At 32.4% G+C, this 12,320-nt stretch overlaps 1 protein-coding gene across 1 annotated transcript; it reads right to left on the bottom strand.

Moving 5' to 3' along the window:
- Window positions 1-8,891: 8,891 nt before the first annotated feature.
- On the bottom strand, window positions 8,892-11,850 carry LOC149839984 (uncharacterized). Its single transcript, XM_090004303.1, has 5 exons — window positions 11,577-11,850; window positions 11,168-11,492; window positions 10,981-11,084; window positions 10,529-10,882; window positions 8,892-9,465 (listed from the first exon to the last, which is right to left on the bottom strand). Exons 4-5 carry the CDS (start codon window positions 10,862-10,864, stop codon window positions 9,379-9,381), a joined length of 423 nt encoding a protein of 140 aa, XP_089860429.1. The 5' UTR covers window positions 10,865-10,882; window positions 10,981-11,084; window positions 11,168-11,492; window positions 11,577-11,850; the 3' UTR covers window positions 8,892-9,378.
- Between the last annotated feature and the right edge of the window lie 470 nt (window positions 11,851-12,320).

The raw sequence follows: 12,320 nt of genomic DNA, 5'->3' as shown, positions 1-12,320 counted from the left end.
TGACAACAAAATTGATGCAATCCAAAACTAGAGATCGGGAAAAAATCTAACAAATTAAGACCTAGCCAAAATAGCAGAAAAATCAATGAAATTGTAAGTATAATGAAAAAAGACAGGATAAGTGAGTCAAATCACTGTTCTTTCCAGTACAAGTCAATGTAAAACAGTCACATACGACATGATAAGACATGAGAAAATGATAGGACGGTATTGGCCAAGGTAGGCAACTGATTGGGAAATTCCCAAGAACAGGGTTAGGGTCCAGCCTAACACAAATACATCAACATTGATTTTTTTTTTTATGATGAACAATAAAAACATCTTAGGATTTAAGAGCTTTGCACTATAAGTTAGGAGTTTGCAGTCTGCACAAGCAGTCGAATGCATCTTGGCCGTCCATGTGAACTTGATATTCTTCTTGCTCAACCCTATTATCAATGTATGAAAATTGAAGACAGACCCAGATCCAACCCGAAAAGCAGATCCAAATTGAACGTCCAAAGGCTCCCTGGATCTCAGCTAGGCTTCTCCAAGAGACATAAAAGTACACTCATGGTATAGCTTGGGATGCGTAGGGGCAGAGCTACATATTGGCCAAGGCTGGGAAGTGCCCACCCTGACCTGGAAATCCCCAATAATGGGGTTTAAGTGAGGGTGACCCGAATGCTGCGACCCCTCCCCCCCCCCCCCCTCTCTCTCTTATATATATATATATATATATATATATATATATATATATATATATATATATATATATATATATATATATATATATATATATAGAGAGAGAGAGAGAGAGAGAGAGAGAGTAATATGTAGCTGCGCAATTCATAGGAGTCCAACTCAAGAGGAGCGTGGTTCTCGGCTGCCTAAAAAAGGTTTTTATTAATGTTGAGCATGACCCTTGGAGCGTTAGCAGCGGTCCAGAACCAAAGCTCAAAAAACACAACACCCTTTTGCAATGATATATATATATATATATATATGTGTGTGTCTGTGTGTGTGTGCCCTAACTTGAGGACAGACCCAAATTCAACCCGAGCAGCATACCCAAATTGAATGTCCAAAGTCTTCCTAGAGCTCAGGTAGGCTTATTTAAGAGACATAAAAGTATACTCATGGTATAGCTTGGAATGCATCAGCATTTAAGAGCTTTCAGTGAATATATAACTACAAGATTTAATTGGTACAATCAAAATAGTTAGTTATTTATTAGGATTTAAGAGCTTTCAATGTCTTGAACTACAAGATATAAGGACTCCAGGCAGGCTAATGAATATGGTGTTGCAAAGGCTGATCCATATCTATACCCATCTAAGACAAGCCTAAATGGGCTGGGTTTCGGCATGGTTTTTAATGGGTCAGGGCCTAAAACCCAGATGAGAACCCTGCTCATGGTAGGTCTTACATCAATATGGCTTAACCTTCCGAGCTAGCTACCTGGCTTTTGTCCATCTCTAATTGCAATTGACAAGAAAAGCCTGCCAACATGAACCATGAGACCTTTAAATGGCTCAAAGAGTAGAAGAAAAAGGAGAAAGAAAACATAGAGGAGTGAGTCAATACCAACTTGACGACAAGAAAAATATACAAAAAATAAATGGTTCTATATGGCTATTATAAAGATGAACCCGGGTCCCACTCACCCAGGAGAACAACTTGTAAGGTTCACCAACGTGAAGGGATGTTATGAGATTGAAACCCATGGGTGTGTCCCTTGCCGTAAGGCCAATGGTGGATGTACTCCCTTAGAGGGATCTATGTTTTTTACACCAATGAGCTCACGAGCTAATGAGGTTTTTTTTTTCATTATCTGGGTTACATCAATGAGCTCGTGCGTGAGTGAGGTGGTTTTCTTAAGTTTTTTTTTTTGAACGATAAGCTGGAGTTATTGATCAAGCCTACCATTGGGTTTTGAACTTGCAAAGTCCCAACACAAGGTGACGTGCACTAACTGCTCCTACCAGACAACTGGAGCCCCCGTTAGGTGGTTTTTGATCAAGATTATCCCCAAAAGAAAAAGATGAATTGTATCTTATAGGCTTGCTGATACCCAGATTAAACTCTAACAAGGGCGTACACTGAATGCATGTTTAGAGACTCACCTGTGTGTCCTCTAAAAGACTTCTTTGACGTATGTGTGTTGCAGACCAAGACAACCAAGAAACCCATCCCTTCCAAAGACGCCATATTCTTGACCGAGTACTTCCTCCACCATGGCCGTGAAAGTCAATGATCCATTAATCATCATCATCAAGGCCTATCCCTATTACATGGGATCAGCTTTACGAGTGTTTTTTTTTACTCAGAGAAACCGCTTCAGGAGCAGAGACCTAACCGCGTTGCCTCAGCCTATCGTACCTACAGTCTCTGAGGGCTTACCCTTCAATCCCAAAGAGTGGCCAAGCTTCAGCTTACACAGGGGAGGTACCGCTCATAGAATTTTAACCTAGACTGCTAGGATCGTTGCAAAATTTTTCTTTTTCTTGTTAAGAAGGGAAAACTCTCGCAGGGTCCACTTGACCTTTTGAAAAGAGATTTTAGAAATAACCCACCTCCATTTTTTCAAATGCAGAAAAATGAAGAGACGGGGTTCACTTATCGATATGAGGTTCAACCGTTCCTGACGTCTTTACCAGAGATAATTGAACCAATGATCGAATTTATGTCTTTGCTTTGCTTAAATTTGTCTAAGAAATTATTTTAAGTCCTAAGATGCACAGAGAATCATGCTTGTGCTATGATTTTGAACTTGAAAATATGTATGCTTTTGAAAATATTTTAGAATTTTGGATTTTTCAAGTGATTTTCAAATAGATTTGAAAACATATTTTAGGAAATGATTTTGAGACTAAAAATTAGATTTGAAATCATATGTGAAATTAAATCTAAATTTTGGACCTTGAAATGAATTTGAGTTTCAATTTTATTTTGAAAATGGATTTGAAAGTGAAATTTGAAGTTTGAAATTGAGATTGAAATCTAAGGTTTGAAGTTTAAAAGTTGGGAAAAAATAGAATTAAAGAAAAAGTTGGAATTTTTGAAATTGATTCAAAAATTAGGATTGAGATTAGAGATTAAAATCGAATTTAAGATTGAATTTTGCAATTAGAATTGAATTTAGAATTTGAAGTTGAATTTAGAATTTTAAGATTGAAGTTGAAAATCAGAATTAGAATTGAAATTGAAAATTAAATTTGAACTTTGATTTTCCAAAAAAAAAAAAATAATTGAAGATTTGAAATTGAAAATGTAATTGAATTCGAAAGTTTGAATTGAAAACTAAAAATTGAAATTTAGAATTAGAAATTCAACTAAAATTCAAAATTTAATTTGGAATTAAAATTGACATTGAGAATTGAATTTGGAATTTAAAATTAAAATTTGAATTTGAGATGGAATTTTGAAATCGAAAATGCAAAATTTAAAGTTGAAAACTTGGAATTGAAATGAAGTTTTAAAATTAAAATTGGAGTTTGAAAATGGAAAATTAAAATTGATATTTGAAGTTAAAGTTTGAAATAAGGTTTAAAAATTTAAGAATTTGAAATTTATTTTGAATTTTTTTTAAAATGAATTGAAAGTAACTTGGAATTTGAAAATGATTTCAAAAATATTTTGAATTAGAAGATGAACTCAAAATATTATTTTGAACTAGAAAATAAAATTGAAAATGACTTTGAGTTTTGAAATGAAATTTGTTTTTGAAAATTATTTAAAAAATCATTTGAAAATTTGAAAATAACTTAAATAATTTAAAAAAATAGAAAATAATGATGCAACTCTATCTTAAATGATGAATATTCTATTCTTGAAAATTATTTGAGTTTTAAAGAGAATTTTGCACTTTTATAAAATTAAAACAAGATTAATTTTCATATATTCATGACTATAGCCACAAATATACTTTGAATTAATCTTTATTAAAATTATAATAAAGAAGATAAATGGATTTTGTGCCTTTATAAAATTAAAATAAGATTAATTTTTAATATATTCATGAATATAGGCACAAATATATTTTGAATTAATCTTTATTTTAAATTCTAATAAAGGAAGAAAAGAAAAATTAATTTTAGAAAAATGATGATTTTTTAAAATGACCTAAGAGTGCAGGTTAAATTTTTATTTAATAAAGAATAATAATTCTAAGTATTATTCGTATTCTGACTATGATCGTAAATAGAAACTTTACTTAGCTTTATTTATCTTTTATCAAATAGTGCACGTGTCATTCGTGTTTTCATAGTGTATTTTAAAAAAATAGAAAAATGCAACAAGTTAATATAAAATTAAAATTGAACTATATGCTCATTCATAATAAACTAAGCATAAAATAAAATTCTCATTAATAGAATTATTATATCCCTTGAACTAATTATAATAATTGAAAAAAAAAACAAAATAGAAATTCCTGCAAAATTAGCAAATATGTTAGAAATAAATATAGGCATTTGTGGATTTTCTTTAATTATTAAAAAATTTTAAAAAAAATATCAAATTAGCCTTTTATGCCCCAAAAATAAAGAAAAATTGAACAAAATAAAAGCAAATGACATATGGCTTTGCAAAATATTTGAAAATGATATTTTGGAATTTCAAATTTTCAAAATTAAGGTTTAAAATATCTAAATTCATTTTAACACTTGAGTTTAAAATGAATTTAACTTTGAAATTGAGGATTTTCAGAAAAATATATTAAATTTATTGAAATAAAAAAGCAAATAAACTTCAAAATTTATTTAAAATGAAGTTAAGGCATTCTAAGTTGATAAAAAACATTTTTAATTCATGAAATACATGAATTATGTTTGAAAATTGAATTTAAAAGTGTTAAAATGCTCAATTTAACTTTACTTTAACAAAACAATGTCTTTTAAGAAATTGGTTTTAAAAAATGCAATGGATGAAGTGCCAAATAACCATAGAAATTTATAAAACTTGATGTGGGGGCTCCTAACAATTTTAGGGACACTTTAGAATTGAAAAATGTAAGAAACGTTTGAAGAAAAATCCAAATTAAGGTTTTTTATCCATTTAAAATAGGATTTTATAGAATCATGGTATACAAACAGACTCTGTCAGAGCATTTCGAGTGAATGAAGGCTTAAAAAAAAATCAAATGAAACTGAAAATGAACCCATAGATTCATGACACGTTTGAAAAATAATTCTCTTTTATAGAACTTCAAAATCATTTTTAAAACTTGAGATATGCCTAAAACATTAGAGAATTAATTTTAGAAATCGGAAATTGGATTTTAGCAGACATGTTTTTGTAATTTGGGTGTTTCAGAGACTAAACTGACTTCATTTCTCTTAAATTTGTGGGAAACATTGCTCAATTCAACCAAGAAAGAACTTCAATTTATAGAAATGAAAAATCAATTTTGGTTTGGAAATAATGACTTCAATAAGTCATTGTTCTATCTCAGAAAATGCACTGGTTACAGAACTTGGAATTCTATAACCAGTCCCGGTTTTTGGAAAAATTGAAATATCAAATGAACATAAAAGTTTATACAATTTAACATGGATGAACTAGACTTAAAATGTAAAAAAACTCTATTTACATATTTTGAAAATGAGTTTTCATTAGAGAGAGTTAATCTAAACACGTTGAGTTAAAATTTAAGTAATGCTTAATGAGGCAAATTAATAAAGTTCTGATTTTTTATCAGAACCAAATATGAAAATTCTATAGAAATAGCTGAAAATTTGCAAAGATAGACTAGACATGCAGAGGAAAAAGGCCCAATTTACAAATTTAGAAAATAATTTCCCATTAGGGAGATCTAATCCAAACAATTCAGGTCAAAACCTGAGAAAAGCCTGTGAAAGAAAATCAATAGAGTTTTAGTTTTTTATCCGAATGGCAGACGAAAAGGAAATGAAAGTTTATGAAAATTGGCATGCATAAACTAGACATTTTAAGGAAGAAACTCCTTTTTACAGATTTGAAAAATGATCTTTCATTAGGTAGATATGATTGCAGTAAGTTGGTCCTCAGTCTGAGCAATGTTTGGGATTGCAAACAAACATGGTCTCGGTTTTAAATGTAAAAGAAATAAAAATCCTTCATAAAAATTGATGAAAAGTTACAGAGATGAAGTAGACATTCAGATGAAGAAAACCTTTTTTACAGATCTCAAAAATGATCTCCCATTAAGGAGATATGACTCTGACAAAATGGGACACCATAAAAATTGATAAAAATTGGCATGAACAAACTAGATTCAATGTTGGAGACATCACTTTTTACATATTGGAGAGATCGTCCCTGTTAGGGAGAAATCACTTCAACAAGTTGGTTCAATTTTAGGTCAAAGCTAGACGAGGCCAAATGACAAGGTCCAAATTATGATTTGTAAAAGGGGTCAAATTAGCTCAGATTGATCTTATTTTTTGTGGAGATCCCAAAAACACATTAATGAAGATGCAGTAAAAAAATCAGTTTAAAATGACATCTAATTATATGCGAATTGATGATGTTAAAATCAGACCATAATTGAAAATATCATCTAAATATGATTGAGTAGAATAGCATCTCATTAATGAATTGATCTAATGATCAAACATGAGATTTATTATTTCAAATCATGGATGATGATGAAAATGATGCAAAAACAAAATAAAAACATCTAAAATGAAATCGAAAGCATTGGGGCATAAATTGAAATTGATTTAGCCCATTGAATATGAGATTTGATCTATTGAAGATCAAATCTCATAATTCTAAATGGCTAGAATGAAAATGCATAAAGTAAATTGCAAATTGAATGAATCAAAAGCATAAAATGGAAATTAACATGGAACTAAGGTAGATCTACATTGCTATTTTTTTTAAATTAGAAGGAAATTGAGAAAAAAAGAAAAAGATCTAATTACAAAAAATTAAAAATTGTAAAAGAAAAGAAAGAAAAAAAATCAAAAAGAGGGAAGAAGAGACTTACCTTTAGGCTGAAGAGGGGATCTTCTTCTCCTCAATTGATGTCAATCCCAAGGAGGAAGGAAAGAGAGAGAGAGAAAAGAGGAGAGAAAGAGAGAATTCATTTGATTCTCTCAATTTCTCAAATTTTTAAGTTATGGAAAAGAGACCCCCAAGGGGTTTATTTACAACCTAACTTGGGGGCATTTTGAGCATCAAAAGTTGTAAAATATTTCCCCCAAGTTGACGCCAAGCCCATGTGGGAATTTTCACTTTTTTGAAATGAGTAGTTTTGGTATTTTGTCAAAAAATGAACATGTGGCACCCCTTTTTGCAAGTGGGTGCCCATGTGGATCTTTTTGAAAAATCTCAAATGGGTAAAAGGGGTATTTTGGCAAAACTTTGACACATGGCATCACCTAGTAAGTGATGCACATGTGTGTTTTTAAAGGTAAAGGGGTTTTTTAAAAGTAGATTAAAAAATGATTTTGATTTAACTTTGAAAATACCAAGTGTGCCCCTTCTTTGAAAATTTATTTTCCTTTTTTATTTTAAGAATAAGATAAAAGGGTTTAAAAAAATGCAAGTGAAATAAAGATGAAAAATAAAAAGGGAATTTGAACATAACGGATTTTAATTGGATCCAAGATCCAATTTGATCTTCAAAAATCCGAATTGAGTTAAAACTGGATCCAAATTGAATCTTGAGGAATTTTTGCAAAAATATTGAATTTAGATTTGAAATTCAAAGCTTATTTTTTAAATTGGAATAAAAAATGGATTTTGATTTTGAATTTGAAATCTTCAAATTGATTTTGAATAAAATTTAGATTTTGAAACTGGATCTGGATCCATTTTGATATTTCGAAATCCAAATTGAATTATGAATTGGATCCAAAGTATTTTTCAAAAGATTTTTGCAAAATTATTGATTTGAATTCAAAATTTGAGAGTTGATTTTGAAATTAGAATAAAAATTAAATTTTGAAAGGATCAGGACCTAAGGTTTTGAATAAAATTGGATCTAGATCTCGATTGAAGGAAATTGGTCTGAAATGGCAATCAGACCCTGAATATGGATTTCTGAAATAAATTGAAATGCAAAACCCAAATTTATGATGAGAATTGGGATTTGGGTTTGGATCTTAGATCCATTAGAGAATGGAATTGGATCTTGGGTCTAGATCAGAATCCAAGAAGTGGAATTGAATCTCAGATGTTGGACAAATCTGAGTTCAGAAATTGATTCAATTAACCTTCTAAATGGATCAAAAGGTGGACCCAGACTGAAATGGTTAATTAGATCCTGGATATCTGATGGGATATTCTAGGTTCAAAGAATAAATTTGATCCTAGATATGGATTTTTGAATGAATTAGATGAAAAATTCAGGTCCGGGATGAAATTTAGACACTAGATTCAACATTGGATCCAATATCCGAATTGAAATGGATTGGACCTCAGATATTGATAAGATATTAGATGAAGGAATTGATCTGAGTCTGAATTAGGACTTGACCCAGTTTAGAAAAATGTCAGAAACAGTGTCCTAAGTAAATTTTTATTTTTTTGTTTTCGCCCTGCAGGGATAAAACATGATATTAAACTGGTCTGAACTAATTTGAACTGGACAGGATTGGAATGAACTGAATCAGAAGCCAGTTATACTAAGGTGAACTAAATTCGAAGCTAAAGCACTAGCTCAACCAGCTGGGGTTAACTCAATTTGGACTGAATTGAGTTCAAACGAGCTAAAATGAAGTTCTGAGTGTGTGAAAAGTGACTTTGAACTAGAATTGGACCATTCAAACTCTTGATGAACTTAGATTAGACTGCTGAGGATAGGATCTACTGGATTTGACTGACTCGGGGACAGTCTGGCTGAACACTACAACAAAGCAGTAGATTAGCGACGACCATATTCCGTCGCGAATTCGTCGCTAATCCGTCGCTAACCATGTTAGCGACGGATTAGCGACAACGCGGCGACAGTATGCTTACGTCGCGAATATTTCGACGCTAACTGGCGACGGAATAATTCCGTCGCCAAGTCCGTCGCTAATTGCGACGGAATAACGAGCGCTATATTCCGTCGCCAATCCGCCGGTACTAAACGGCGACCACGGCTTGGCGACGGATTTAATTCCGTCGCTATGCCGTCGCTAGATTAATATGAATAGCGACGGAATCATCCGTCGCTAATCCGTCGCAAACACGAAAAAAAATCAAAAAAAATTATTTAAAAATTAATTACCGAGAACTGTACAATTTCTATTTCCTGTACAATTTATATTTCCTGTAAATAAAAAACAAACCACACAAAAAAATTCATATAACAAGTATCTATAATAATTAATCGTTCCACCTTAAAATTAAAAAGTTTAATTATTTACAATTCAACAATTACAATTAGGAAAAATAAAAAAAATAGAACTTCTTCAACACAGTCCTCTAATCATCGCCAAGATTTTGTGCGTCTTCTTGTTCATTGTCTTTATCTGTCCCTTCAGCTCCACTACCCTGATTATCGCTAGCAGCCTACACAAGAAAAGAACAGTCAGTATTGATAAACAAAATATAATGAAATAAATTACACACTATATGTGATTCTATCATGTGCTCATGTGTGATCTAAGGCAATAAAAAAACTCTATATGTGATTCTATCATGCTCATATGTGTGCTAAGGCAGTCAAAAAATTGAATATGTGATTATAGCATGTTCATATGTGTTCTAAGGCATCTAAAAAAACTCTATATGTGATTCTACCATGCTCAGATGTGTTTTAAGGCAGGCAAAAAACTATATATGTGATTCGATCATGCTCGTATGTGTGCTAAGGCAGTAAAAAATTTGAATATGTGAATATAGCATGCTCATATGTGCTCTAAGGCAGGCAAAGCCAAAAAATTTATATGTGATTCTATCATAAATGATATATAACATGTTCATATGTGTTCTAAGGCAGTTAAAAAACTCTATATGTTATTATAGCATGCTCATATGTGTGCTAAGGCAGTCAAAAAACAGAATATGTGATTATAATATGCTCATATGTGTTCTTAGGCAGTCAAAAAACTGAATATGTGATTATAGCATGCTCATATGTGCTCTAAGGCAGACAAAAAGTTATATATATATATATATATATATATATATATATGTGTGTGTGTGTGTGTGTGATTCTATCATGCTCATATGTGTGCTAAGGCAGTCATAAAATTGAATATGTGATTATAGCATGTTCATATGTGTTCTAAGGCATATAAAAAAACTCTATATGTGATTCTACCATGCTCAGATGTGCTTTAAGGCAGGCAAAAAACTATATATGTGATTCGATCATGCTCGTATGTGTGCTAAGGCAGTAAAAAATTTGAATATGTGAATATAGCATGCTCATATATGCTCTAAGGCAGGCAAAGCAACTTTATATGTGATTCTATCATGCTCATATGTGTGCTAAGGCAGTAAAAAAATTGAATATGTGATTATAGCATGTTCATATGTGTTCTAAGGCATCTAGAAAAACTCTATATGTGATTCTACCATGCTCAGATGTGCTTTAAGACAGTCAAAAAAACTATATATGTGATTATACCTGAGAGGGACCTGGAATCGAAGATCCCATATCCTGAACAACGGCCTTGATCTCATTTCGGAGAAAGGGGGCGACGGTGTATTGGAAGTAGTTATTCAGTGATTCATTAATGATCTCGCGTACATCATCACCGGAAAGAATAGTCGGCTGCTTGGAGCTTATGTCGGCGCAAGAAGTCGGTGAGCCATAACTGGAAGAACCAATAACTGGTGAAGTGTTCATATTACTCCCAAACCCGAACACGCGACCTTTTTTGGGTTCACCTGCTGCAGTCACCCATGCTGTAGGATCAAATGATGGATGCTGAGTAGCGTCTTCGCCATATCGCTCTACCATCTGTTGCTCATATACCTCCTACAAAATCATGTTTAAAGTATTCATTAATAATTAATGATAACATTATGATAACTTGCATATATATTGCAATGATTATTAATAGAATTAATACATACCGTTGTCGTTCTCGCCTTCTCTGATACGAAGACTCCCGTGGTCTTCCGTTTATGTGTTTCTACAAACACATCCTTATATGGTACACTGCCTCCTTTTTCTGCTTCTTGCGAAGTTAAATGACAAAAGATTTAGTACACAAGTTTGCAACAATACTTATAAAATTAATATTATAAATTGATGAGTTACCATTTTCTTTAGGTGGCTCCCAAATGTCTTAGATCCACCTGTGTAGATGGGCTTCGGGCATCTTCGATCGATTTTGTGAAGCCTTCGCAGAGCGATTTTTAAATGCATCTCCCGCCCACTTATCGCACATTTCATCCCAGTAATCTCTCCTGATAGTAATAGGACCATGGCCCTTCCACAGTAATGGATCATCTACTACACCAGATGCTTTTTTTGCTGCAGTCTTCATAGTGTGCAGCATGTCTGCAAATCGATTGGCAGCCACCTTCTGCCACACCTTCCTTGCATCATTTTCTTCCACCGTAGTTGCAAAGCGATTCGAAGTCTACAAATATTTTCAGAAAGTTAGTAGACATTGCTTAAATAAATTAAATATGAAACACATTAACTATGAGGAACAACTGTATACCATGAATGAGGACCACAATCTGTCTAACACCTCCTTTGGGTACTCTTTCCATTGAGCAACTGGTCCTGGTAGATGTTGAAGAAGTGAATTCCTAATCTCCCGTACTACTTCTTGTGGCTCAAACCTCGTGTTGCACATGAATTGTTACACAATAAATATCAATATAAAATATTTAAAAGATATGCAATAATTGAAAACAAAATACTTACGGTCGATTATCGATATACACTATTCGAATGAGTCTTCTTGTGCCAGCCTGAGAAGACCCTGTTTCCTGTGTTGGCTGTTGACTTGTGCGATCAACTGGTGTAGGTGGGTCGTGTACAAGCGCAACATCATCTGTAAAAAAATACATTAGAAATTCTCAGAATGTGCATTTGAACTAATCAAGCATCTAATTAGTTATATGATATACCTATCACAGGAGCCCGTGAAGATGAAGGTTGAGCCTGACTACTACTGGATGAGCGACCACTATAACCTCCACGAACCATATTCTAACAAATAACATATGTCATACAATACATTCAAATAATTCACATCAAGTATTACAATGCATTCAAGTCATTCACATCAAGCATTGCAATGCATTCAAATAATTCAAATCATTGACATCAAGTATTGCACTAATTCAAATCATTCGTTAATTGCATAAATTATAATACATTCAGATAATTGAAATCATTCACATCAAGTATTACAATGCATTCGAATCATTCGTATCAAGTATTACAATACATTCAA

The sequence above is a fragment of the Nuphar pumila genome, chromosome 4 (genome assembly GCF_984573655.1).
Source record: "Nuphar pumila chromosome 4, dmNupPumi1.hap1.1, whole genome shotgun sequence".
NCBI lineage: Eukaryota > Viridiplantae > Streptophyta > Magnoliopsida > Nymphaeales > Nymphaeaceae > Nuphar > Nuphar pumila.
This window is presented reverse-complemented; position numbering and strand designations above follow the sequence as displayed.